Source organism: Podarcis erhardii, assembly GCF_964252035.2.
Source record: "Podarcis erhardii genome assembly, chromosome: 11".
NCBI lineage: Eukaryota > Metazoa > Chordata > Lepidosauria > Squamata > Lacertidae > Podarcis > Podarcis erhardii.
The window spans coordinates 4,258,178-4,283,172 of record NC_138501.1 but is presented as its reverse complement, the minus strand read 5'-3'; the positions used below and the strand labels follow the sequence as shown (position 1 = coordinate 4,283,172).

The 24,995-nt window shown below is 49.7% G+C and overlaps 1 protein-coding gene and 1 long non-coding RNA gene across 9 annotated transcripts in view; one reads left to right on the top strand and one right to left on the bottom strand.

Moving 5' to 3' along the window:
- Nucleotides 1-23,602, bottom strand: part of LOC309352471 (glutamate receptor ionotropic, NMDA 1-like) — a 29,217-nt gene extending 5,615 nt beyond the window's left edge. For 2 of the 8 annotated variants that reach the window (XR_014161334.1, XM_081880943.1), the window contains exons 1-20: nt 22,832-23,600; nt 20,231-20,365; nt 19,406-19,582; nt 16,949-17,011; nt 15,548-15,648; nt 14,677-14,798; nt 14,321-14,495; nt 13,755-13,899; nt 13,524-13,607; nt 12,771-12,906; nt 12,349-12,476; nt 11,646-11,810; nt 11,174-11,292; nt 10,282-10,394; nt 9,743-9,891; nt 9,384-9,541; nt 8,420-8,581; nt 7,707-7,816; nt 6,604-6,749; nt 3,029-3,139 (exon numbers count right to left, since the gene is read on the bottom strand). Coding sequence is in view for 6 of the 8 variants with exons in the window: in XM_081880943.1 (XP_081737069.1) it covers nt 3,029-3,139; nt 6,604-6,749; nt 7,707-7,816; nt 8,420-8,581; nt 9,384-9,541; nt 9,743-9,891; nt 10,282-10,394; nt 11,174-11,292; nt 11,646-11,810; nt 12,349-12,476; nt 12,771-12,906; nt 13,524-13,607; nt 13,755-13,899; nt 14,321-14,495; nt 14,677-14,798; nt 15,548-15,648; nt 16,949-17,011; nt 19,406-19,582; nt 20,231-20,365; nt 22,832-23,080 (2,748 nt within the window). In the remaining 2 variants the exon portion in view is untranslated. Of the gene's footprint in view, nt 1-2,553; nt 3,140-4,353; nt 4,401-5,787; nt 5,864-6,603; nt 6,750-7,706; nt 7,817-8,419; nt 8,582-9,383; nt 9,542-9,742; nt 9,892-10,281; nt 10,395-11,173; nt 11,293-11,645; nt 11,811-12,348; nt 12,477-12,770; nt 12,907-13,523; nt 13,608-13,754; nt 13,900-14,320; nt 14,496-14,676; nt 14,799-15,547; nt 15,649-16,948; nt 17,012-19,405; nt 19,583-20,230; nt 20,366-22,831 lie in introns of those variants that run through there. The other 6 variants (XR_014161335.1, XM_081880940.1, XM_081880942.1 and 3 more) reach the window with 5 other exon arrangements.
- Nucleotides 3,391-12,337, top strand: LOC309352567. Its single transcript, XR_014161380.1, has 3 exons — nt 3,391-3,678; nt 9,557-9,606; nt 11,979-12,337. It is a non-coding gene; the product is annotated as an uncharacterized lncRNA (long non-coding RNA).
- Nucleotides 23,603-24,995: the final 1,393 nt, after the last annotated feature.

Below are 24,995 nucleotides of genomic sequence, written 5' to 3'. Positions count from 1 at the left end.
GCAGCCACTGGGAGAGATCATCAGGAGGTTTGGGCTAGGTGTTCATCAGTATGCGGATGATACCCAGCTCTACCTCTCTTTTAAATCAGAACCAGTGAAGGCGGTGAAGGTCCTGTGTGAGTGTCTGGAGGCGGTTGGAGGATGGATGGCGGCTAACAGATTGAGGTTGAATCCTGACAAGACAGAAGTACTGTTTTTGGGGGACAGGAGGCGGGCAGGTGTGGAGGATTCCCTGGTCCTGAATGGGGTAACTGTGCCCCTGAAGAACCAGGTGCGCAGTCTGGGAGTCATTTTGGACTCACAGCTGTCCATGGAGGCACAGGTCAAATCTGTATCCAGGGCAGCTGTTTACCAGCTCCATCTGGTACGTAGGCTGAGACCCTATCTGCCTGCCCTATCTGACTGTCTCACCAGAGTGGTGCATGCTCTGGTTATCTCCCGCTTGGACTACTACAATGCGCTCTACGTGGGGCTACCTTTGAAGGTGACCCGGAAACTACAACTAATCCAGAACGCGGCAGCTAGACTAGTGACTGGGAGCGGCCGCCGAGACCATATAACACCAGTCTTGAAAGACCTACATTGGCTCCCAGTACGTTTCCGAGCACAATTCAAAGTGTTGGTGCTGACCTTTAAAGCCCTAAACGGCCTTGGTCCAGTATATCTGAAGGAGCGTCTCCTCCCCCATCATTCTGCCCGGACACTGAGGTCAGCACTGAGGGCCTTCTGGAGGTTCCCTCACTGCGAGAGGCCAAGTTACAGGGAACCAGGCAGAGGGCCTTCTCAGTAGTGGCGCCCGCCCTGTGGAACGCCCTCCCATCAGATGTCAAAGCGATAAACAACTACCTGACATGCAGAAGACATCTGAAGGCAGCCCTGTTCAGGGAAGTTTTTAATATGTGACATTTTAGTGTATTTTTCATCTTTGCTGGAAGCCGCCCAGAGTGGCTGGGGAAACCCAGCCAGATGGGCGGGGTACAAATAAATTATTATTGTTATTGTTATTGTTACTATTATTTTATTTCTGCTGCATCAGACCAACACGGCTGCCTACCTGATGATAATAATGATTATGATGATAATTACAATGATAATGATAATGATAATGATGATAATAACAATAATAATAATAACAACAATAATATTTTATATATATTATCATCAACACCACCACAATTATTGTTGCCAACGAGCCATAAAATAAATTAATAATAATAATAATAATATCCCAGGGTCCCTATTTTGCAGGGACAGCCCAAGATCTGAAGAAGCCATGGCAGTTTCCGGATTGATCCGGGGTTGATCCCGCTTTTCCTAAGGACATTCCTATTTTCATGGGAGAAATGTTGGCAGGTATGGAATAGGACGTCCATATTTTCATGGGGGAAATGTCAGAAGGAATGGTAGGAAGTCTGTATTTTCATGGGAGAAATGTTGGCAGGTATGGAATAGAATGACCATATTTTCATGGGAGAAATGTTGGCAGGTATGGAATAGAATGTCTGTATTTTCATGGGAGAAACATTGGCAGATATGGAATAGGACGTCCATATTTTCATGGGGGAAATGTCAGAGGGGATTGTAAGAAGTCTGTATTTTCATGGGAGAAATGTTGGGAGGTACCAAATAGGACGTCCATATTTTCATGGGAGAAATGTCGGCAGGTATGGAACAGGACAGGGGTTGGCATTTTTTTCTAGCAGCCGGCCGGTCTAGTGTACCACAGACCTTGTGGCGGGCTGGAGAAGTGGAACCGGGGGGTGGAGCTGGAAGAAGAGGCAAGGGGGGTCAAATTGTCCTCCTCTCCACCCCCCAGCTCCAGCTTCCCAGGGGCTGCTGCCACTGCCACCGCCGCTTCTCGTGAGTAGGCAGAGTGAGCTTGTTCGCTCGCTCTCTGGCCCGTAGAATAAGGTGACCAAATTTCCCCCCATGAATCCGGGGAGTCTTTCAATCTCCATGGATTTTGTAGGATTTGTAAATCCAGGGACGGTCCCTAGGAAACGGGGACGCCTGGGAACCTTACCCTAGGGGCACCAGGGCGGCAGATGGCAGCGGCGGAAGAGGCCAAGCGGCAGCGGGAGGAAGAGGCGTAGTGAAGCCAGAACCCAGGATTATTGGCAACAACGATGGGACAAAGAGGCCGAGAGGTGGCGGCTCGACCAATCCCACACCTCGCCCGGATCCTAGCACAGGGTGGGGCCATTCATGCTGATCAAATGCCGCCGGAGCAAACCGGGTGCGGCGTTGGAGCGGCCGAGCCGCCACCGCTCTTGGTCCCATCAGTGTTGCTGAGAATTACGGATCCGGCTTCCCGGATTGAGGACCCGGGTGGGCCTGATCCATAGCTGTCAATGGTTCCCTTTTTAAAAAGGGAAATTACCTTATTCCAAATAGGATTCCTCGCAAGGAAAAGGAAAAGTTGACAGCTATGGCTGGATCTGGCCTGGGGGGACTTGGGTTGCCAGTTCTGTCAGGTCAGTGTCAGAGAGGACGGCCAGACGCCCCTGTTTCCACAGGAGAAACGTTGGCGCGGGCTAAGCAATGGAGCTCGGCCGTCCGCCCGACGACGGAGGGCCCCTCCCCCGCCTCGTCATTTCCAAGGAAGCCACGGAGAGAAAGCACAGGTAAAGAAGGTGACGAGAGACACAGCGCCAGGCGAGGCCATGACCCTTGCCTGAATCCCACTGAAAGTGCAGAGGCGGGAGACGGCTGGAGACGGCAGGGCAGGGGATGGACGAGGGGAAGACGGCACGGCGCACCGCTTTCCGGGCATGGACCAGGACGGGAAGGACTGGAAATCAAAAGGGGGGAAAGAAAAATCTGGGTTTTTCGGGGGGTCGGAACAGAAAGGAAAACAAACCACGTACGGGGAGAAGAGGGAGCCCTCGATCTTTGGGACAGACGGTGGAGACGGACTGACAGAGGACGGACACGGGGCCATGGCAGCTGTGAGATGGGGCGGTTGATGGGATGGCAGGAGAAAGAGAGAGAGAAAGAAGGAGGGCACAACCGGTTGTCTTCTTCTTACCGTGTCTCTGCAGGACCTACGGCTCTTGAAGCTGTTGGCCAGCGTGGATGTGATGGACCTAAAAGTGGTTTTCATTCTAGGGCCTGGTTCTGCTCTAGCACTTGGTCTATCCTAAAACGAACATGTACATAAGCGGTTAGATCTCCGGACGGCCGCCACCGGCCGCCGCGTCTACACTGTGCCTCACTTTCACGGGCTGCCTTGCTCGCCTCGTGTGCTCCTCCTGCCCTACAGGGCGGCCGGGCTCCGGAGGGCACCTCCGAGCACTGACCTTCCGAGCGGCCATCTTGGGCTAGGGCGATCCTGGGAGCCACCCCAGACTCTGAGCGGATCCGCTGTCCTTTTCATGGACATACCTGAATTACACGGAACGGGGTGGGAGAAGATGCCCTTCTTGGAATGGAATCGGAAGTACCTCTTTTCATGGAAGGGGGAGGAACCAGACATTCCTCTCCCCCAACTCCCGGAGAAATGTCAGAGAGGATGTACAGTTGCTCTCAAACCATCCCATCCCTGGGGCAAACGGGGCAGGTTCCCGCCGAGAGGGCGATTTTGGAGGTCTTGGATGGGGTGCTTCGGGTCGAAAACAGTCCAAGCATTGGTGGGAGGGGGTGGTAGGCAGACCATGTTTTCTGGAGAGGAACGTCATGGTAGGACGTCCATAATTTGGTGGTGGGACTGTCAGAGAGGATGGTAGGATGTCCATAATTTCGTGGGAGGAACGTCAGAGAGGATGGTAGGACGTCCATAATTTCATGGGAAGAACGTCAGAAGGTATGGTAGGACGTCCATAATTGCGTGGAACATCAGAAAGGTTGCTAGGATGTCCATAATTTCATGGGAGGAACGTCAAAGGAGATGGTAGGACGTACATAATTTCATTGGAAGAACATCAGAGGGCAAGGTAGGACATCCATAATTTCATGGGAAGAACCTCAGCGGGGATGGTAGGACGTCCATAATTTCATGGGAAGAACGTCAGAAAGGGTGGTAGGACGTCCATAATTTCATGAGAAGAACGTCAGAAAGGGTGGTAGGACGTTCATAATTTCATGGGCGAACATCAGAAAGGGTGGAAGTATGTCCAACGGAAACTATACGTGAGGACCCTTTATGTGGGGTGAACCCTTTTCTGGAATGGGTTGGGGCGGGGCGGGGGCGGGGCTACGAGCATCGTTGGGTTCCTGCAGCATCTCTGAGGGCCTCCTCTCAGGATCTTGGAGAGGAGGGGCCCCCACCCTATTGGGGGCCAGGGATGGTCCCTGCCGGTCACTGGCACCCCTTCCTTCCATCCTCTAGAGGGGGGAGAGACTTTTTCCACCTACCCCTAAATAAATAGGATCGGGGCCTTTGGTCAAGGCAGGTCCTCCGGCTGGGAGATAGAGAGAAGACTGCATCAGAAGAGAAGGGAGGTCATTGTATGTTAATGGGGTGGAATGGGGGGAGTAAAAATTCAGAATTAAAAAAGAAAGGAAAACCAATATTGGGGGATTGAAAAGGGTATATAGGTCTCCCGAAACTGGCCGCCGGAAGCTGGGGGCTGCTTTCCGGAGGGATTCCGGGCAGGAATCAAAGATGGGAGTTAAATGGGGAGGAGAGAGCTGAGGGTTGGGGGGGTGCGGAGAAGGAACGTAAGCCATCAAGGAGGGGGGGAGAGGCCAGGGAATCAAGGGTAGCGGGCGGGCGGGAGGCAACCAGACCTGGTTTGGGGGAGGGGTTGGGGGGCATTTTTGGGATTGGAACCCAATTTCTGACCCCACCCCTTTGGGCTATGGTGGAATTTGGGGGGGTTTTAGGGGAGGGGGTCCCCGATCTGAAGCCTCTGTATCCTCCCCTTGGGGAACCCCATTTCAGACCACTCCCCTTATGGATTTAGGGATTTTTTGGGGGGGAGAGACCAGGTCTAGCTCCTCCACATCTGGGTTGGGGGGGGGCCAACTGGAAATGAATCCATTTCCTGCTTCTGTTCCCGATGTTCCTCTTCCCCGCCCCCATTCCCCTGTGCATGCATAGGAAAAAAGCAATTAATAGAATGGAATGGATGAAGATCTATATCTAAATATATATAGATAGGGAGATACCCCCCAATTAATAGGATGGAATGGATGAAGATCTATATCTAAATATATATAGATAGGGAGATACCCCCCATATATACCCGTGAAAATCTACGAAAGCAAATATATATATATATATATATATATATATACACACACACACACATATATTGATCTAGAGGTATCAGTGCGTGGCTTGCCACAGTATTGCGCCATGGCGGAAGGGTGACCAAAACCAAATAATAATAATAATAATAATAATAATAATAACAACAACAACAACAACAACAACAACAATTTATTAATTCTACCCTGCCCATGATTTCAAATAATAATTTGAAAAGAAACACCCGTGTGTGTATATATATACACACACATACATATACATATATACATTATATATATATATATTATATGCATTATATATGGTTATATATATATTATATTTATATATATTATATACACATATATAAATTATATATATACTATATTTATATATACTATATATTATATATATAGGCATTTATAAATTATTTATATATTATATACATATTCATATATATATATATATACACACACACACATATATAATATATATAATATGTATATGTGTATTTATATGTATATGTATGTATGCATGTGTGTGTGTATACATTTTTTGATTTTTTAAAATTGATTTTTATTTTAATTGATTTTTCTAAAATTGGTATTTATTGAACAAAGAAATCTTCCCGCTCGCCTACCTTCTAGCATTGTACTAGTGGCCGGAGGGTTCCTCCTGCGGAAAAGTCTTACATTGTCAAACGGATCTCTGGAGCGTCGGCTTTCCTCGTCGGCCGTGGGGTGGGGTGGGTGGGCATGCTCGGCCGATGGCCCCCACCCAAAAAATCCTGCCCCCCCCCATATCTCGGACAGCCCCCCAAACCCTGGACCGGACCTGCCGTCAACTCAGGGAAGTGTTTCTCCTCTGTAGAAAGTTGGCATGTGAAAAATGGCAGTGACAATTGCGCTCACGATGCCCTACAAAATTCGTGCCTGCAGGACGCAGGGATGGACAGACCCCAATTGACAGGACGCCCCTATTCCCATTGCAGGGGATCGAATAGGATGCCCCTATTTCATTATAGGGGATCAAATAGGATGCCCCTATTTCCATTGGGGCATTTGCCCCCCTATTTAGGAGGGTAGGGGGCCCTCAAAGGCCTTCCCAGGATGAGTGGGGTCCCCCAGGGGTCATCCAAACCAACTCTCCGCCCTTCTGGAATGAGTGACTCTTATGGGGTTCCCCCACCCCATAAGTGGGGGCCACAGAGAGGGCGTCCCCCTAATTCTACTCCCCTTCGGCACCGTAGTGACTGTTGGGGTGAAGGAATGGGAAATGGAAAGGGACCTCCAAATTAAAAAGCGGAAATTAAAAAATGGAAGTCCCACATGTGTTGGTGTTTTTTCCGGCGGTTTTGTGGGTTACCTGCCCCCCGCCAGAGGTCTCTTCTCCTCCCAAAAATGGCCTCTTCCTACCTGTAGGTTCTTCCTCCAGACGTTGACGGCGGCAAAGGCCAACTGCATCTGCTTCCGTCGGGCGTCCTTGTGCCTCTTGTAGGCAATTTCGATGAAGATCAGGAAGATTCCGGCCACGATCCCACCGGCCACCAGCATGAAGACGCCTGGGAGGGGTCGAAACGCAGGAGGGAGAAGGGTCAGAGAGCCGGGTTCGAAGGAAGCGCGCACACACACGCCGCCGCCACACTCGAGGGTCGTCCAGGAAGCAGAGTGAGAATCGTAATCATGGCGGCAATTGTCGTGATAGTAATAACGATGGGGATCCGGAATAAGAATAGGAATCACAAATGACAATCGTAAGAAGAAGGATAGCGATAGGGATACTTACAAATGGTGGTGGTAGCAGTAGTAGTTAGAAATGGCAATAGTAACAATAACAGTAATATATATATAACTAATAATAATAATAATAATAATAATGTGAATCTAAGTTTGGCACTCATCATCATCATCATCATGATCACCACCATCATTATCATGATCACCACCACCACTATCATCTCAATAGTCTTACAGTGGTACCTCGGGTTACATACGCTTCAAGTTACATACACTTCAGGTTACAGACTCTGCTAAGCCAGAAATATTACCTCAGGTTAAGAACTTTGCTACAGGATGAAAACAGAAATTGTGCTCCGGCGGTGCGGCAGCAGCAGGAGGCCCCATTAGCTAAAGGGGTGCTTCAAGTTAAGAACAGTTTCAGGTTAAGAACGGACCTCCGGAATGAATTAAGTACTTAACCCGAGGTACCACTGTATTCTTAAGAGCCTGGCTAAGCACCCATCACCATCATCCATCACCACCACCATCTCAATATTCTGATTCTTAAGAGCCGGGCTACATATGGGCCTAAAGATTTTGTGAATCTAAGTTTGGCGCTCATCATCATCATGATCACCATCACCATAACCATCATCTCAGTACTCTTATTCTTAACAACTGGGCTAAGCACTGGACATTTTGTGCCTTGCCTTGGGTTGGACTGTGTCCTTTGTGCCCCTTCTTCTCCGATCCCTGAGGGAAGGGAGCTCCAGAGGGGATGGGGAGGTCTAGGAACCCACCTGCCATGTTCTCAAAGGTGAGGGTGGCTGGGGCGTTGCTCCTTGAGTCGCACTCCTGGTACCTGACCCACGTCTTGTCCAGCTCTTCCATGAAGCCATTTTCGTGGAGGCTGTGGGACGGGAGGAGAGAGCTGAAGTGGGGGGTACCGCCATCTTGAATAAAATATGGATCGGGGGGTGGGGTGGGAGGCCAGGTGAAGCCCCGCCCCATGACTCTCAAATCTCTTACGGGGACCCAAGGGAGTCCCGGGAAAGCCCACTTCCTGTTCCCTGGACCACTTCCTGTCCTCCAAGAGACCAACTTGGACCAAGAAGGCTCCTCGGCCATCTCTGACAGACCCAGAGGAGGTCAGGCCCAACCGGACTCCCTCTTTCTGGGTTCAATCCCGGAACATCCTGATGTTTTGGGGGTGAGGAACGTCGCAAGGGCCGGCGGGGTTCTGGTTTGATCCTGGAACACCCCAATTTTGGGGGGAGGAACTTTGGAGTGTCTGGCAGCTTTCCGGTTCAAACCCCGGATATTCTATTTTCCCGATTTCCCCCGGAGGGGATGCCTGGACCTTTCTCCCGTGAAAAGAGGTCCTCTCGTGTTTCTCCTCCAGAGTGGGAAAGGGAAGTTCTGGGATTGATCCAGGATGCTCAGAGGGTCCTGCGTTCTCCAACCCCACCCCCTTCCCCGGATCATTCCCGTCGGCAGGGGAGAGGGTACGGACTTGAGGATGGCCAGCGAGACGTTCTGCTTCCAGGGACTGTCCTTCCTCATTCCGATTCCGAATCCAGACCGGAAGAAGAGTTCTCCAGTGGTCACCAGGTCGCACTTCTGGGAGGCTTCAAACTCCAGGACGGCCGAGTCCCAGATGAAGGCGTGGAGCTTGCTGGGTGGAGACACAAGTGGGAACAGTAACCAAGAAAAGGGGGTCAACTTCAACGCTCCCGGCAAATTCTAGAAGCCTTCCCTCCCCGTCTTCCGATGGAGGATTTTCGCAGGATGAAGCGGTCCCGAAAGGAAAGGATCAGAAATCCTGGCAAATTCGTTCCTGAGAAATTCCTGCCAAACCTTTCCTGAGAAATACCCGCCAAACCATTTCTGAGAAATTCCCACAAAACCATTTCTGAGAAATTCCCGCAAACCATTTCTGAGAAATCCCACCAAACCTTTCCTTAGGAATCCCTGCCAAACCATTTCTTTAAAATCCTACCAAACCACTCCTTAGAAATTCCTGCCAAACAATTTCTTAGAAATTCCAGCAAAATGTCTTATATATTTTTGCAAAACAATTTATTAGAAATCCCCACAAAACATTTTGTTTAGAAATCGCAGGAAAATTTCTTAGAAACCAAGCAAACATTTCTGAGATATCCCAGACAAACAATTTCTTAGAAATCCAACAAAATATCTTAGAAATCCCAGCAGAATTTTTTAGAAATCCCAGCAAAATTTATTAGAAATCCCAGCCAAACAATTTATTAGAAATTCCAGCCAAATTCCCACAAAAAATCTTCGCCTTTGCGTTGGCTTCAAATCAGTGGGTTGTTAATTGGTCAAAATACGTGGAAATTACCTGGATGAAAAATAAAAATAAAAATGGAATTCCATAATCCAACGCCCCTTTCTCCATTGGTCCCCCGTGTCCTCCCAGCCCACCCGCCCGGAAAAGTCAAAGAAGTCCGCCTCACTTGTCCCGGACGGCCTGGATGGCTTCGGCGGCACTTTCATAGTTGTGCTTCTCCATGTGGCGGTACATGGTGCTGAGCTCCACCTGCCGGCGGAAGTAGATGTCCACCGAGCTCTGCTTGACCGTGGCGTAGATGAATTTGTCAGATGGGTTGCGCAGCTGGGAGAGGGGAAGGTAGGACGTCCGTATTTTGGTGGGAGAAATGTCAGAAGGGGTGGTAGGACGTCCATAATTTCATGGGAGAAATGCTAGAGGGGATGGTAGGACGTCCCTATTCTCATGGGATAAATGTTAGCGAAGATGGTAGGACGTCCATATTTTCATAGGAGACATGTCTTGGTGTTCTCCTTCCATGCTTACCCTGGGATCATTGATGCCCGTGATCCGTTCCTCGGGTCTGTCCAACACCAGGAAGGCCGCCAGGTTGGCAGTGTAAGAGGCCACGATGATCATGGCGAATCCAGCCCACACCATCCCCAGGATCCGTGCGGAGAAGCTCCGGGGAGCGCCTGGAAGAGATAGGGCAGCTCGGGATGGTCCTCAAGCATCTGAAGGACCGAAACCCTGGGGAGATAGACCTCACCCGAGCTCTCTATTGCCGCCCCTTGAGAAGACCATCTAATGAGGGAAGAACCCAGAGGGGAAGAAGTTGAGTTGGACATCCCTATTCTCATGGGAGAAATGACAGAAGTCAGAGAAGATGGTAGGACATCCATATTTTCATCAATGTCAAACGAGATGGTAGGACCTCCATATCAATGTCAAAGGGGATGGTAGGACCTCTCTATTTTCATGGGAGAAATATCGGAGAAGATGAGATGGGGTCGGTGGCACCAGCCTTTGCTTTGCAGCCTCTTACGGACGGACCCATCCAGATCATTCCCACTGGAGAGACTCACCTTCTCCGATGCCAGAGTTGAGCAAGACTCCCCAGGAGAACCACATGGCAGATGACAGGGTCAGGGCATCCTCTTCCTCTTCCTCGCTGTTGACTTTGAAGCGGCCGAAGGGGCTGCAAGAGAGCAAGCGGGGCCAGCGGTCAGCCGTCTATCAAGTAGCAGGTCTTAGAAGATGCCCCGTGGAAAGAAGCTTCTGGACCTCACGGGCGGAACTTCGAGGACTCCTCGGTTTCCCTCATGTCGTTCGCAGGTGGAATAAGTGATGCAAAGTCAGTGGACAGAGGTCCCTTTGCATCATTGATGGGTACGTAATTTGGTGACTTCTTGAGGAACAGCCCGTCCAGTTCCTTGTCCCTGCCCCCATTGGGTGTGAGGAAGCAGAGCTGGATAACTTTTCCTTGCTCCTCTGGGAGGAGGAGGAGGAGACCAGGAAGACCAAGGGGCAGAGGAAAGAGGGGGAAAGGAGGAGGCCAGGAAGACCATGAGCTAGAGGGAGGAGGGAGGAGGAGGAGACCAGGAAGACCAAGGGGCAGAGGAAGGGTTAGAGGGATGAGGAGGAGGAAGGAAGGAGGAGAAGGGAGGAGGAGAATGAAGGAGGAAGGAGGAGGAGGGAGGAGGAGGAGACCAGGAAGACCAAGGGGCAGAGGAAAGAGGGGTAGAGGGGAGAGGAGGAGGCCAGGAAGACCATGAGCTAGAGGGAGGAGGGAGGAGGGGGAGGGGGAAGAGGAAGAAAAGAGAAGGGAGAAGGAGGAGGGAGGGGGAGTAGAGGGAGGAGGAGAATGAAGGAGGAGGGAGGAGGAGGAGGAGACCAGGAAGACCAAGGGGTAGAGGGAGGAGGAGGAGGAGGAGGTGGTGGAGAAGACCAGGAAGACCAAGGGGTGGCTGCAGTTACCTGAAACGGTCCAGGAGATAGAGCATCACAGCCACCACGTGGACCGAGAGGCCCACCAGGAGCCACAGGGTGCTCTGGAACGGCTGCATGAACGAGTCCAAGGTGCTGCGGGGGATTTCCTGCAACGGAGAACCGGAAGTGGGCGTCAGCAGCCAGGGGAAGACCCCGGCAGGGGCTGCTTAGGGTTCCTTACAAAGGCTGAGGAGAACGCAGCAAGAGAACGGTTCTCCTCTTCTTCTCCCCAGGCCTTTCAAGGATGGACCTTGATGTCATATATGGGTGGCTTTTAATGGATGCTGATTATATTATGTTATATTATATTATATTCACAAGAAATTCCATCGGGACTTTGCAAAGGGAAGGAGATGGACAACGGGAACGGCTTGACCAAAGCAGAGCGTGCCCACCTCTGTGGACCAAGCCCTCTGGAGGGGACAGTGATGCCTAGTGGTCGTTGGCCATGTCTACCCACCTTCTTCACCAGGATGGTGAGTCCCTGGTACTTAAAGGGCTTGGAGAACTCGATGTACTGGGCCCGCTCATTGTTGATGGTCAAAGGAGCCACGATCATGTCTGCCTGACCACTCAAGAGCTCCCCCATCATGCCGTTCCACTCCTTCTTGTTGCTGTTGTTCACCTGTGGTGAGACAGAGCCAGGGTGAGAAGGGCAAGGAGGTCCGTATTTCCATGGGATGAGCATGGGTGATGATGGTAGAACATCTGTATTTTTGTGGGATGAATGTCAAAGATGATGGTAGAACGTCCGTAATTTCATGGGATGAATGTCAAAGGTGATGGTAGGAAGTCCATAATTTCTTGGGAAGAACATCAGAAAGGATGGTAGGACGTCCATAATTTCATGGGAAGAACCTCAGAGGGGATGGTAGGACGTCCATATTTTCATGGAACAAATGTCAAAGGGGATAGCAGGAAGAAGCTATGGGAAGCAAGTTCACAAATGGACAACCCTCCAGGCCTCTCCTGAAGGTTCCTCCGGTCACCCCAGTGTGGGCAGAAAGCCAATGGGGACAGCCAACCGTTCCAGGAACGACTTCCCACAAATCTCCTTTTTCAATGGGACGCCGTCTGTCCGTCCCCGGCCAAGGGGCTGGACCCTCAGAGGTCTTCTGAGAAGTTGGAGGGTGGCCCGTCCGGCCTTCCTGAGGCTCGCTCACCCTCTCCTGCGTGCCAAACTTCCCGTCGCCCACCAGGTGGACCTCGTAAGTAAAGTTCATGGTCTTGGCCAGCTTGATCAGGAGGTCGACGCAGAAGCCATAGCAGCAGAGCATCACGCTGGGGCGGCCTGGTGGGGCAGGAGAAAGGGGGACCATTGAGGCCCGTTCCAGAAGGTCCCCAACGGAGAGGACCTTCTCAATCACTCCACCTCCCCATTGTTCCTGACCACCGGTCCTGCTAGCTAAGGATCATGGGAGGTGTAGGCCAACTACATCTGGAAGAGCCCTGTCTAGACTAAGAGGATGTCATCTCCACCATGCAGTGCAGACCCTCCCAAGAAGGAGAGACGCCTGCCGCCCAATGGAGACGCTTGGCGGGGGAGCTTCTGACCCGACGCCCCGGCTGTGGGTTCGAGACATACCCGGCATGGTCTCGTTGGGCCCCGTACAGAGGACCTGCTGCACCAAGCCACCGGTGCTGTTGGTGAGGGCTTTGCACTTGCCATCGGCCAGGGTCTCCTTGACGTAGACGAATGGCTCCTGGTGAATTGTGACAATCTGAAAGAGATTGAAAGAGAGCCATCTCCTTCAACCGTTTCTGCTAAGGCTAAGCTTCTAGGCCCTCAACCATTTTGAGATGTTTGAAGGTAGTTCCCATATCTCCTTGGTCTCCTCTTCTCCATCTCCTCCTACGTTCCTAACCGTTCCTCCTAAGTCTCAGCTTCTAGACCCTCAAACATCTTGAGATGTTTGAAGATGGCCCTAACATCTCCACTCAGCCTGTTCTTTTCTGAGCTAAAGAGAGCCATCTCCTTCAACCTTTCCTCTAAGCCTCAGCTTCTAGACCCTCAAACATCTTGAGATGTTTGAAGGTGGCTCCCATATCTCCTCTTCTCCATCTCCTTCAACCGTTCCTCCTAAGGCTGGGCTTCTAGACCCTCAATCATCTTGAGATCTTCGAAAGTGGCCCTAACATCTCCTCTCAGCCTCCCCTTTTCTGGGCTAAAAAGAGCCATCTCCTTTGACCGTTCCTCCTAAGCCTCGGCTTCCAGACCCTCAATCATCTTGAGATGTTTGAAGGTGGCTCTCATATCTCTTGCTCTCCTCTTCTCCAGCTCCTTCAACTGTTCCTCACCAGGCTGACATTAGGGAGGGAGGTGGAGCAGAGACAATACCTTGAGCTTGGTAGACATCTCATAGCCCTGGGGCGTCTCGGTTTCTCCTCCTGGCCAGATAATCTTGCGGTCGTTGGGCAGGAACTGCAGAGGTGAGGAGAGAAAGGTTGGGACCAGACCTTCTCTCCCAGCCTTCCCTGTTAAACGACCATAGAGTCAGAATGGTACCCCTAAAGGTCAGCCAGTCTGACCCCCAGATCAGGCAGGGCCCTCCCATCCAGGGATACTTACATGGCTGCCGTTGTAGACGCCGACCTGCACCAACTTGTTGTTCTGCAGGTTCATAACACTGTAGTTGGCGTACTTGCGGTCCCCATCCTCGTTGAACTCCACCCGGCCCGTCACACCCTCGGCGTACTTCGTCTGCATCAGTACCCTGGGGAGAAGGCGGGTTGATCGGGATGCGGAGGGATGGAAATGTCTCCAACAAAATTACGGACGTCCTACCATCCCCTCTGACATTTCTCCCATGAAATTACGGATGTTCTACCATCCCCTCTGATGTTTATACCACAAAATTACGGATGTCCTACCACCCCTTCTGATGTTTCTCCCACAAAATTATGGACGCCCTACCACCCCTTCTGACATTTATGCCACCAAATTATGGACATCGTACCATCATCTCCAACATTCATCCCATGAAAATACGGACATCGTACCATCCCCTCTGACGTTTATACCACAAAATTTCGGATGTCCTACAATAATCTCTGACATTTCTCCCATGAAATTACAGACACCCCACCACCCCCTCCATAAAGAACCCAGGTCTGGGGTGCCCAGGATGCTCTTACCTCTTGAAAAGTGGCCCCGTCTTCCAGATGTTGGTGTTCCCCACGCACCCCCTGGGTGGGTCAGTGATGTTCTCCTTCTCAAACAAGTCGTGGACCGCCTGGGCCACTATAGCCACCGCGTCCCGGATGTGAGCTGACTCGTTCTTGCCGTTCAAGAGCTGCAAACCGATGAGACCTGGGACGGGGGTGGGGTGGGGGGCAGAGACAGACGACTGGGTTGGCCAGGACCCCAGAGGTCATCCAGGCCAACCCACTGCAGGGCAGAGACCTCCGAATGGAATTAGAGAAGGGAAGGAGAGCACCGCTGGGTGATCAACCATGGGGCAGCTGGACCATGGGGAGGGGTCCCAAGTTACCTTCTGGCGCATTGCGTAGGGCATTGCCGGAGATCTCCCGTTCCCCCACCAGCCAGACGTAGCCGGGACCTGTCATGTTTTCTTTGGCTGCGGCTGTGTAGACAGTGGTGGCGTCGTCCTCACTGCAGAAAGAGAAGAAGGCTGTTGGGATGGTAGGACGTTCGTATTTCAGTGGGAGAAACGGCAGAGGAGATGGAATAGGAGGTCCCTATTTCCATGGGAGAAATGTCAGAGGGGATGGTAGGACGTCAGCATTTTAATGGGAGAAATGTCAGAGTGGGTGATGGACACCCATAATTCCATGGTAGAAACAGCAGAGGGGATGGTAGAAGTCCATATATTCATGAGATGAATTCTGGAAGGGATGGAATAGGACACCCCTATTTTCATGGGGAAATCGTCGGAGGGGATGCTAGGACATCCCTATTTTCATGGGATGAATTCTGGCAGGGATGAAATAGGACGTCCCTGTTTTCATGGGACAAATGTCAGAGGCGATGGTGGAAGTCCATATTTTCATGGGAGAAACATCTCTAGCTAGTAGGACATCCCTATTTTCATGGGATGAATTCTGGAAGGGATGGAATAGGAGGTCCCTATTCTCATGGGAGAAATGTCAGAGGGGATGGTAGAACGTACATAATTTCGTGGGAGAAAGGTCGGAGGGGGTGGTAGGACGTCCCTATTTCCATGGGATAAATTCTGGAAGGGATGGAATTGGAAGTCGCTATTTTCATGGGACAAACCTCAGAGGGAATGGTAGGACGTCCATAATTTCGTGGGAGAAACATTGGAGGAGTTTGAATGAGGGAAAAATGGGGGTCGCCTCCACTCACCTGACCCCAACCCCGCCCCGCCGGCCGGCCCTCACCTGGCAGACAAGATGATCACCCTGGCCTCCAGTTCCTTGGCTTCCAGGAGCAGAGACGTCACATTCTTGGTGCCCGGCTCAAACTGAAGGACCTTCTCGGCCTGCAAGGTTGGCGCGAGCAAATGGGGTCAGTCGGCTGGGCCCTGATCCCCCATGTGAGAGCCATGCTTTCCTCAGAAAGATACCTCCTTCTCTCTTTCCAAGGTCTACCTGGAAAGGACTCAGTAGTTCCTCATTTCTTTTCCTCGGTTTTTTTTCTCCCCCCCGTTCTTTCTTTCTTTTCTTTTCTCCTGGTGGGGTTAATTTCCTCCCCACCCCCCTTAAAAAAATAAAAATCTAATTTTTTATTTTATTTCTATTTTTAAAAAAGAATCATTTTTCTTTGTTGTTGCACTGGGCATGCAAACAGAAGTCACTCCAGCCCCAAAAGAAGGTCGTGCATTGGTACAGGAAAGAGGAAAAAAAGGCATATATAGAGATACACAGCGGCCGCCAAAGTGATTCCACCCACCGTGGCAAATTGATTTCTTGCTATTTGTTTGTTTTGCAAAATTTTCAAAAAAATGTTTTGCATAATTTGCAAAAAATAAAATAAAATAAAAAACTTGCAAAATTTGCAATTAATTTTTCCAAAATTTGCAAACTTTTTTTTTTTTTTTTTTTTTTTTTTTTGCAAATTCTGCAGAATCCCCGCTGTATCGTGAATTGCCGACATGCCTTTTTCACTCTGTCGTCGCAGTCTTTGCGACGGCGAGGGAGCCCCTCAGGCGGCGACTGCACATATCCATATATTGGTTGGCTGGCTGGTTTTGCAATGTAGTTGACTGCTCAAACGCCTGTTGCTTTTCCAAAAGACAAAAAAAAATAATTAAAAAAAACAACAACAGGAAAAGGTGAGAAAGGGGGAGGGGAAAAACACGCAAGGGGTCCGCCTTGCAAGGGAATCGAAGTGAGCATCTCGCATTTCCTGTTGGGACAGGAAGGGGCAGAGCAGGAAGAGGAGAGGAGGAAGGGGGAATCAGATGGTCCAGGTGGAAACAAGGGGGGGGGGAATAAACTCGCAAATTCGCTCTGGCTCCACATGCATGGTCTTCCGAAGAAAGACGTCCAGGATAGGATTGCTCCTCAAACTCAAGCTCAAACCAAGCATATCTCAACGGAAAAGAACGTGCGACCCAAAAAAACCCCCAATGGAGTCTGCTTGCTGGCTCCAGAGATATTTTTATTTTTTTTCCATTAAAAAAATAATATATATGTATATATCTCTCTAAAATTTATTCTGATTTTTTGTGGGGTGCCCTTGGGCCTAGGCGGCCTGATTGATGAATTTTATGAATTTTATATTTTAATTTTTTTTGCTCGTTAGGTTGGTGGGCGGCGTGCATTTCCATGCAAATATACCTTGGGTCCTCGCTTGTTGTCAAAGGATAGCGGTTCGAGGCTGTCAAAGCTCCTTTTTTTACTCTGATGGATAATGTGCACAGAGAAAATATGCAGACACAGAAGAAGATTATAAACAGTTGAAAGAAGAAAGACGGGCACTCAAAGCAAATCCCATATCCAACTCCTCCTCATCCGGGGTGGGGGTGGGGCGTAACAGAGGAGCGGGGAAAAACCCCTACAAGCTTTTCTATTCAGTTTCCTGCAAAGTTTGCTACAAACTTTCCTACAAACTTTCCAACAAGGTTTCCTATTAAGTTTCCAACAAGGTTTTCTGCAAAGTTTCCTACAAGATTTCCTATTCAGTTTCCTGCACAGTTTCCTAGGTTTCCTATTAAGTTTCCTATTAAGTTTCCTGCAAAGTTTCCTATTAAGTTTCCTACAAACTTTCCAACAAGGTTTCCTATTAAGTTTCCTATTATGTTTCCTACTAAGTTTCCTACAAGGTTTCCTATTAAGTTTCCTTCAAAGTTTCCTGTTAAATTTCCTGCAAAATTTCCTACAAGGTTTCCTATTAAGTTTCCTACAAGGTTTCCTATTCAGTTTCCTGCACAGTTTCCATGAAGGTTTCCTACTAAGTTTTCTACAAGGTTTCCTACTAAGTTTCCTACAAGGTTTCCTACTAAGTTTCCTACAAAGTTTCCTATTAAGTTTCCTACAAGGTTTGCTACTAAGTTTTCTACAAGGTTTCCTATTAAGTTTCCTGCAAAGTTTCCTGTTAAGTTTCCTACAAGGTTTCCTACTAAGTTTCCTACAAGGTTTCCTATGACATTTCCTGCAAAGTTTCCTATTAAGTTTCCTAAAAAGTTTCCTACAAGGGTTCCTATTAAGTTTCCTTGAAAGTTTTCTGTTGAATTTCCTGCATTTTTTTCCTACAAAGTTTCCTATTAAGTTTCCTTCAAGGTTTCCTATTAAATTTCCTACAAACCTTCCCGCAAGGTTTCCTATAAAGTAACTAAAAAGTTTCCTAGAAGGATTCCTCTGGGGGTTACTAGAGGGGCTTCTTAAAAAGTTTCTGATGGGGGTTCCTGACCAGGTTTCCTATGGGGTTTTCCTATTAAATTTCCTACAAAATTTGCTAAGATGTTTCCTACAAGATCTCCTATGGGGGTTTCCTAGGAAGTTTCCTTGGAGCTTCATGCAAGTTCTTCCTCTCCTTTAAATCAGTGAAGGTACCTTGTGAGTTTCTGAGGGCAACTGGACATTTTCATGGGAGAAATGTTGGAGGGGATGGTGGGTTGTCCCTCTTCCCAAATGTTGGTAGACCTCTGAATGCTGGCCGCTTGGAGTGAAAAGCGGGGGCAAGGCCGCCACCCTCAGCTCCTTCCTCCTTGCAGGATTCTCGACGGCCACTGAGAAGAGGACCACGGACCGGATGTCCTGCCTTTGGTCTGATCTAGGAAGGCTACCCATATATGTTGGCTTGGCTGACGTGGAGCCACCGCTCACACCATGTGCCAAGGAGGCTCAGCTTCAAAGCCCCGCTCCGCCATTTCCGCCGTAGAAATGTCGGAGAGGATGGAGCCACGCGGGCCCCCAACCCAGGAGAGAAGGAATTGGATCTTCAGAAGAAGCTCGGATTGGGGGAAGTTGTGGACGATTGGACCTTTTATGGTGTTCTTCTAGATGTTGGAGCATCTGGGGCAACCCAGTCTGATGGGTGGGGGTATAGATGACAAAATTATGACCATTATGACTGATCAGATTGTTGCATTGACCATGAGCTTCTTTGCAGAAGAGGAAGGAAGCAGGTAAAGGGAGCTGCCTATCCCTGCCTCACAAGTCTCTCTTGGGGCTCCTTCCCAACTCTATGATTCCATCTTGAGGTTCCTGCCTTGGTTGAACCAGACAACCATTCCATGATTCTATGTTGAGTTGCCTGCATTGTTTGGACCAGACAACCCTTCCAGGTCTCTTCCAACTCTATGATTCTATGTTGAGATTCCTGCCTTGCTTGGACAAGACAACCCTTCCAGGTCTTTTCCAACTCTATGATTCTATGTTGAGATTCCTGCCTTGGTTGGATCACACAACGCTTTCAGCTCCTTCCCAAGTCCATGATCCAAGCCTACTCTCCTAGACACTCTCTTCCAATAAGGAAATGGGTTTTTGGCCCAGCTCCATGTTACGTCTCCCCCCTCATCTCCCCGTTTTTGCCTCTTTCGGATTTCGGATTTCATTTTTTTTTAATGTAGTTGGAGATTTCGGTTTTTTTCAACCGTGGCAAAGCAAGTGAAATGAATAAAGAGTAACAAACTTTGGTCAAGGACTTAGATGGCCAGCGCCTAAGAGCACAATGTGGGTCATGTTTAACAATGGGAAGAAGAGAGAGAAGGTGTATTTACAGATGTCAATCTACACACGGACGACAAAGCGCAAGACTTTCGAGAGAAGCGTGGCTGGCGGGAAGCTACTGACCTTGGACTCTTTCTCCTCCAGGAGGGTCTCCAGCTTCTTCTGAGCCGCCCGGCCCTCGTGGTCATCGCTGACGATGAGGATGATGTGGTTCCATTTGTAGAAGCGCATCATCTCAAACCAGACATTGGACTGGTGAGAGTAAGGAGGGACCGTGCGGAGGAACGAAAGATGGATACTCTGGGGAGAGAAGGAGCCAGAGGGAGCGTCACTGTGGACCAAGCGGGGGTGTCTGGGTTGAAGCGCTGTCCCTCCTACGGGATATAAGGAGCCTCTGGAGAAGTTCCACCTTGAGACCCCACCTGCCTCTGCAGAGAGGTCCATGCTCTGCTCAGCTAAAGCGTTCTCCATGGGGCTACCTTGGAACGGGACCTAGAAAGGAGTTTGGGCAACGTCCCTCCTATGGGGTGGAAAGAGCCTCTTGAGGTCTTCCATCTTGAGACCCCACCTGCTTCTCCAGAGAGGTCCATCCTCTGCTCCTCTCCTTCTGTCTCCATGGGAAGGTGACTTGAAGATGAGATTGAGGAACATCCCTCCCCTAGGGTGGAAGAACATCTCTAATACCAGCTCCATCCAAGACCTGGCCATCTGCTTGGTCTACTGCCCTGCTTTCTCCATGGAGCTACCTTGGAAAGGGACCTGGGAACCATTGTGGAAAACAGCCTTCCTGCACAGAGGAAGGGCCTCTTTAGGAAGCCAATGGGAAAGATCTCCAGACGGATGGATGGACATTGACTACTGAGAAGAATGAATGGCTGTATCAAGGCCTTCTCCCGCCAGATGTCCAGGAGAACGATGGGTCCCGACCAGCGGGAGCTGTGGGCTTACCTTGTCTGAGTAAATGGACATGCGCGTGGTCAAGCCAATGACCGGGATCCGGTAGAAGCCAGCAGTGTATGACACTGGCGTCGGCGTGAGGTGGTCGTTGGGAGCCGGCGGGTGACTCACCAAGATGGCGTAGACCTGTGGGAGAGACATTTCTCCCATGAAATTATGGACGTTCTACCATCCCCTCTGACGTTTCTCCCATGAAAATATGGACATCCTACTATCCCTTCCGACATTTCTCCCATGAAATTATGGATGTCCTATCACCTTGCTGACACAGATCCATATAGTTCAAGCTATGGTTTTCCCACTAGTGATGTATGGAAGTGAGAGCTGGACCATCAAGAAGGCTGATCGCCGAAGAATGGATGCTTTTGAATTCTGGTGCTGGAGGAGTCTCTTGAGAGTCCCACGGACTGCAAGAAGATCCAACAGACCTATTCTGAAGGAAATCAGCCCTGAGTGCTCACTGGAAGGACAGATCCTGAAGCTGAGGCTTCAAGACTTTGGCCACCTCCTGAGAAGAGAAGAGTCCCTGGAAAAGACCCTGATGTTGGGAAAGATGGAGGGCGCAAGGAGGAGGGCGCAAGGAGACAGAGGATGAGATGGTGGGACAGTGTTCTTGAAGCAACCAACATGAGTTTGACCAAATTGTGGGAAGCAGTGGAAGACAGGAGGGCCTGGCGTGCTCTGGTCCATGGGGTCACGAAGAATCGGACATGACTAAACAACTCAACAATAACAACAAGAAGGCATTCCCCTCCGACGTTTCTCCCATTAAATTATGGACGTCCTCGAATGCCCAGGCTTTGACAGGCGGAGAGAGAAGTCGGCCGAGCCAGATTGCAAGATAATATGATTTCCTTAACCGCACATTAAAGGCCTAAATGCCATTTCCCCTCCAGGGACTATTTATGATGAAATGGTCTGGCAAGAAGGAGGCGAAGAGCAATCGATGGAAGGAACCAACTCTATGGAAGCAACTGAGATGGCGTTTCCATGGAAACTTCCTCCTCCCTTTGCTGGCTTCTCCTATAAATGGCCTTTTCTGCTCTGTTTGGGGAAAGAAGGAAGTCTGTAAATGTCGATCAGGTCTGCAATTTGGGTGGCTTCAAAGGAGATCCCAAATGAGACGTAAATGGGGCCAAAATAGCACCATTTGATGACTTGGGGACCCGGTTTGTTCCTTGGGATATGGGCTGTGTTGGGGTATTTTTAAGGTCCCAATATGTGGGTGTGTAAGAGGGAGAGAGGGAGGGAGGGGGGAGAGAAGGAGAAAAAGAGAAAAGAGAGGGGGAGAGCGAGGGAGGGAGGGAGAGAATGAGAGAGGGGAGAGAGGTAGGATAAGAAATAAAGAGGGAAAGAGAGGGAGAGAAAGAAAAAGAAAGAGGGAGAGAAGAAGAAAAAATATAGAGAGAAAGAGGGGGAGAGAGGGAGGAAAAGGGGAGAGAAAGGGGGAAGGTAGGGAGAGAAATAAAGAGAGAGAGAGAAAAAAAGAAAGAAAGAGGGTAGGCAGAGACAGGGAGAGGAGGAGAAAAAGTAAAGAGAGAAAGAGAGGGGGAGCAAGGGGGGAGAGAAAATAAGGGAGAGAAAGAGAGAGGGGAGAAATAAAGAGAGAAAGAGAGAAAGAGAGAGGGAGGGAGGGATAGAAAAAGAGGGAGAAAGAGGGAGAGAGGGAGGGGAGGGGAGGGGGAGGAAGGAGAAAAAATAAAGAGAGAACAAGAGAGGGAAGAGAGAAATAAAGAGGGGGGAAAGAGTGAAAGAGAGGGAGAGAAAGAAAAATAAAGAGGGAGGGAGTGGGAGGTAGAGAAGGAGAAAAAATAAAGAGCAAAAGAGAGAAAGAGAGAGAAAAGGGGAAAAGAAAGAGAGGGAGGGAGGGATAGAAAAAGAGGGAGAAAGAGGGGGAGAGGGAGGGGGAGAGAGGTAAGGAGAGAAATAAAGAGGGAAAGGGGGGAGAGAAAGAAATAGAGAGAGGGAGGGAGGTGGCAGAGAAGGAGAAAAAATAAAGAGAGGGGGAGCGAGAGAAAGAAAGAAAGAAAGAAAGAAAGAAAGAAAGAGGGGGGGTTGTCCCTGGGCTGGTGCCCCAAGCCAAGAGGCTGGTTCATAGGGTCAAGGAGTTGTTGGCTGGCCCTTAGTAGGGTCAAGAAGTCCCTAGGCCAGTCCTTAGAGCTGAAGGTTCCCTAGGTTGGTTTCTAAAGCCAAGGGCTCCCTGGGCTGGCCCCCCAAGCTTGATCCATAGGGTCCCTGGGTGCTCAATAGTAGGGCCAAGGGTCCTCTGGTCGTCTCTTAGGGTTGAAGGTTTCCTAGGTTTGGTTTCTAAAGCCAAGGGCTCCCAAGTTGGTGCCCCAAGCCACAGTCTGGACCATAGGGTCATGAGGTCCTTGGCCAGTCCTTAGGGCGGTAGGGTCCCTAGGTTGATCTCTGTGGCCTGCGGGTTTCTAGGTTGGTGCCCCAAGCCCACAGTCCACAGGATCCAGGGGTCCCTGGGTGGTCCTTTCTGGGGCCAACCAGTCCACCAGGTCAAGAGCTTGGCCCATCACGTCGAGGAGGAGTCCCTAGGGGGTTCCCCCGACCGGTTCTTGGGCGGCGCGGTGCGGCTACCTGGCTGGAGATGAGGTCCTCGCAGACGGAGAGGGCCATCTGGATGGCGTTGGGCTTGTGGGTGACGGAGGTGGCGTTGAGCTGGATCTTCCAGGTGCCATGGCGCTTGTTGGCCTGGTTGATGGCCTCGCGGAAGACCTGCTCGTGCCTCTTGGTGCTCAGCACCGCCCCGATGTTCACCACCTTGGGCTCGCAGCCCCCCCGCGCCACCGAGAAGCACAGCAGCACGGCCAGCAGCAGGAGGCGCATGGCGGTCACCCCACCGTCGCCCGGCGCAGCCCAAGGGCCCCCCAGGCGGCGGAGAATTGCCACGCAAGAGGGTCTATCCGTGGTCCTGAAGCGGCCCTGTGGAAGAAGCAGAGGCGGCTGCTGTCCCTGGTGCTGAATTGGCCCTTTGCAAAAGACTGCTGTCCCTGGTGCTGAATTGCCACCGCTTGCAAAAAACGTCACAGTCCCTGGTGCTGAATCGCCCCCCCCCCCGCAAAAAGACGCTGCCCCTGGTGACGAATTGGCCCTTTGCACAACGCCGCTGTCCTGTTGCTGAATTGGGGCCCTACTGCAAAAACCGCCGCTGTCTCTGGTGTTGAATTGCCGCCCCTGCAAAAACACCGCAGCTGTCCCTGGTGCTGAATTGCCACCCCCGTTTGCAAGCAGCCGCCGGATCTCCCCGCAAAAAAACACAAAAAAACGCAATGGCGCTGAAGCGCAATGGCGCTGTCCGCCGCGCCGAAATCTCCCTGCAAAGACAGGCGCGCACCCGCGCGCGCGACTGCGCGCGGGAGAGGAGGAAAAGGAAGCGGCCGGCCAATGCGGCGGCGTTTGGTGTCGCTGGGGGGGGGGGGAGAAGGGGAGAGGGGGGGAGGGAGAGATAAAAGCGGGGTGGGGGTGGGGGGCAGGAGAAATCACAGGGGGGAGCATAGGAAATCAAGAGATTGGCCGCCCCCCCAAAAAATCTTTATAGGATGTGCCCCCTATTATACAAAGCAGGGGTGGAGGAAAGCCAAAGCTCCCCACTAAAGAGATTCAGGCCCCCCAAATCTTTATAGAATATGCCCCCCCCATATTCTTCAGTTGGCCTTGCTAGCTAGGGGTGATGGGACTTGTAGTCCAACAACATCTGGGCACCCACAGGTTGAGAAAGGCTGGTATATGGCATTGCATATATATATATATATATATTGTGCAGGTATTTTATTGATGTGGTTGGACTACAACTCCCATCATCCCTGAGCTCTGGCCTTGCTAGCTAGGGTTGATGGGAGTTGTAGTCCAACAACAGCAATAAAATACATCGATTTTATATGGATTGATATGTTTATATGGATATATGACATTTATATGTTATATGGATTTCTCTTGAACTTTTATATGTTTATAACCCCCCCAAAACCCCCAATTTTATATACATATATGTGTGTGTGTGTGTGTGTGTGTGTGTGTGTGTGTATCCCCCAAACCCACAATTATTATAAATATATATTATTATATTATATTATATTATATTATATTATATTATATTATATTATATTATATTATATTATATTATATTATATTATATTATATTATATTATATTATATTATATTCCCCCCAAAACCCCCACAATTTATATATGTGTGTGTGTGTGTGTGTGTGTGTGTGTGTGTGTGTGTAATATTATAATAACCCTCAAAACACACATACACACACATATCTAATGATACTATAATAACTCCCCCAAAACCCCCAATTATATATATTTTTATACACACACACACACACACACACACACACACAAATATATAATATTTTAATAACCCCCCAAACACACACACACACATATATATAATGATACTATAATAACTCCCCATAAAACCCACAATTATATATTATAATTATATATTATAATATGTTATTATTATAATATGTGTGTGTGTGTGTGTGTGTGTGTATAACCCCCCCAAAACCCCCCCACAATTATATATTAGTCCCCAGATCCAGTTGAAATATCCCGCCGATACAGGATTATTGTAATTATTGTTATATTTGCAGGAGGTGATTGGATGGGCAGATTTGAGCAGGAATTTGGATAGGCAGAAGATATTAGAAATTCAATTTAAATTCATTTAACTTGCTCATCTAATTATCTACATCCTTCCCCCTCCTCCTGCGGTTCCTTAAATTTAT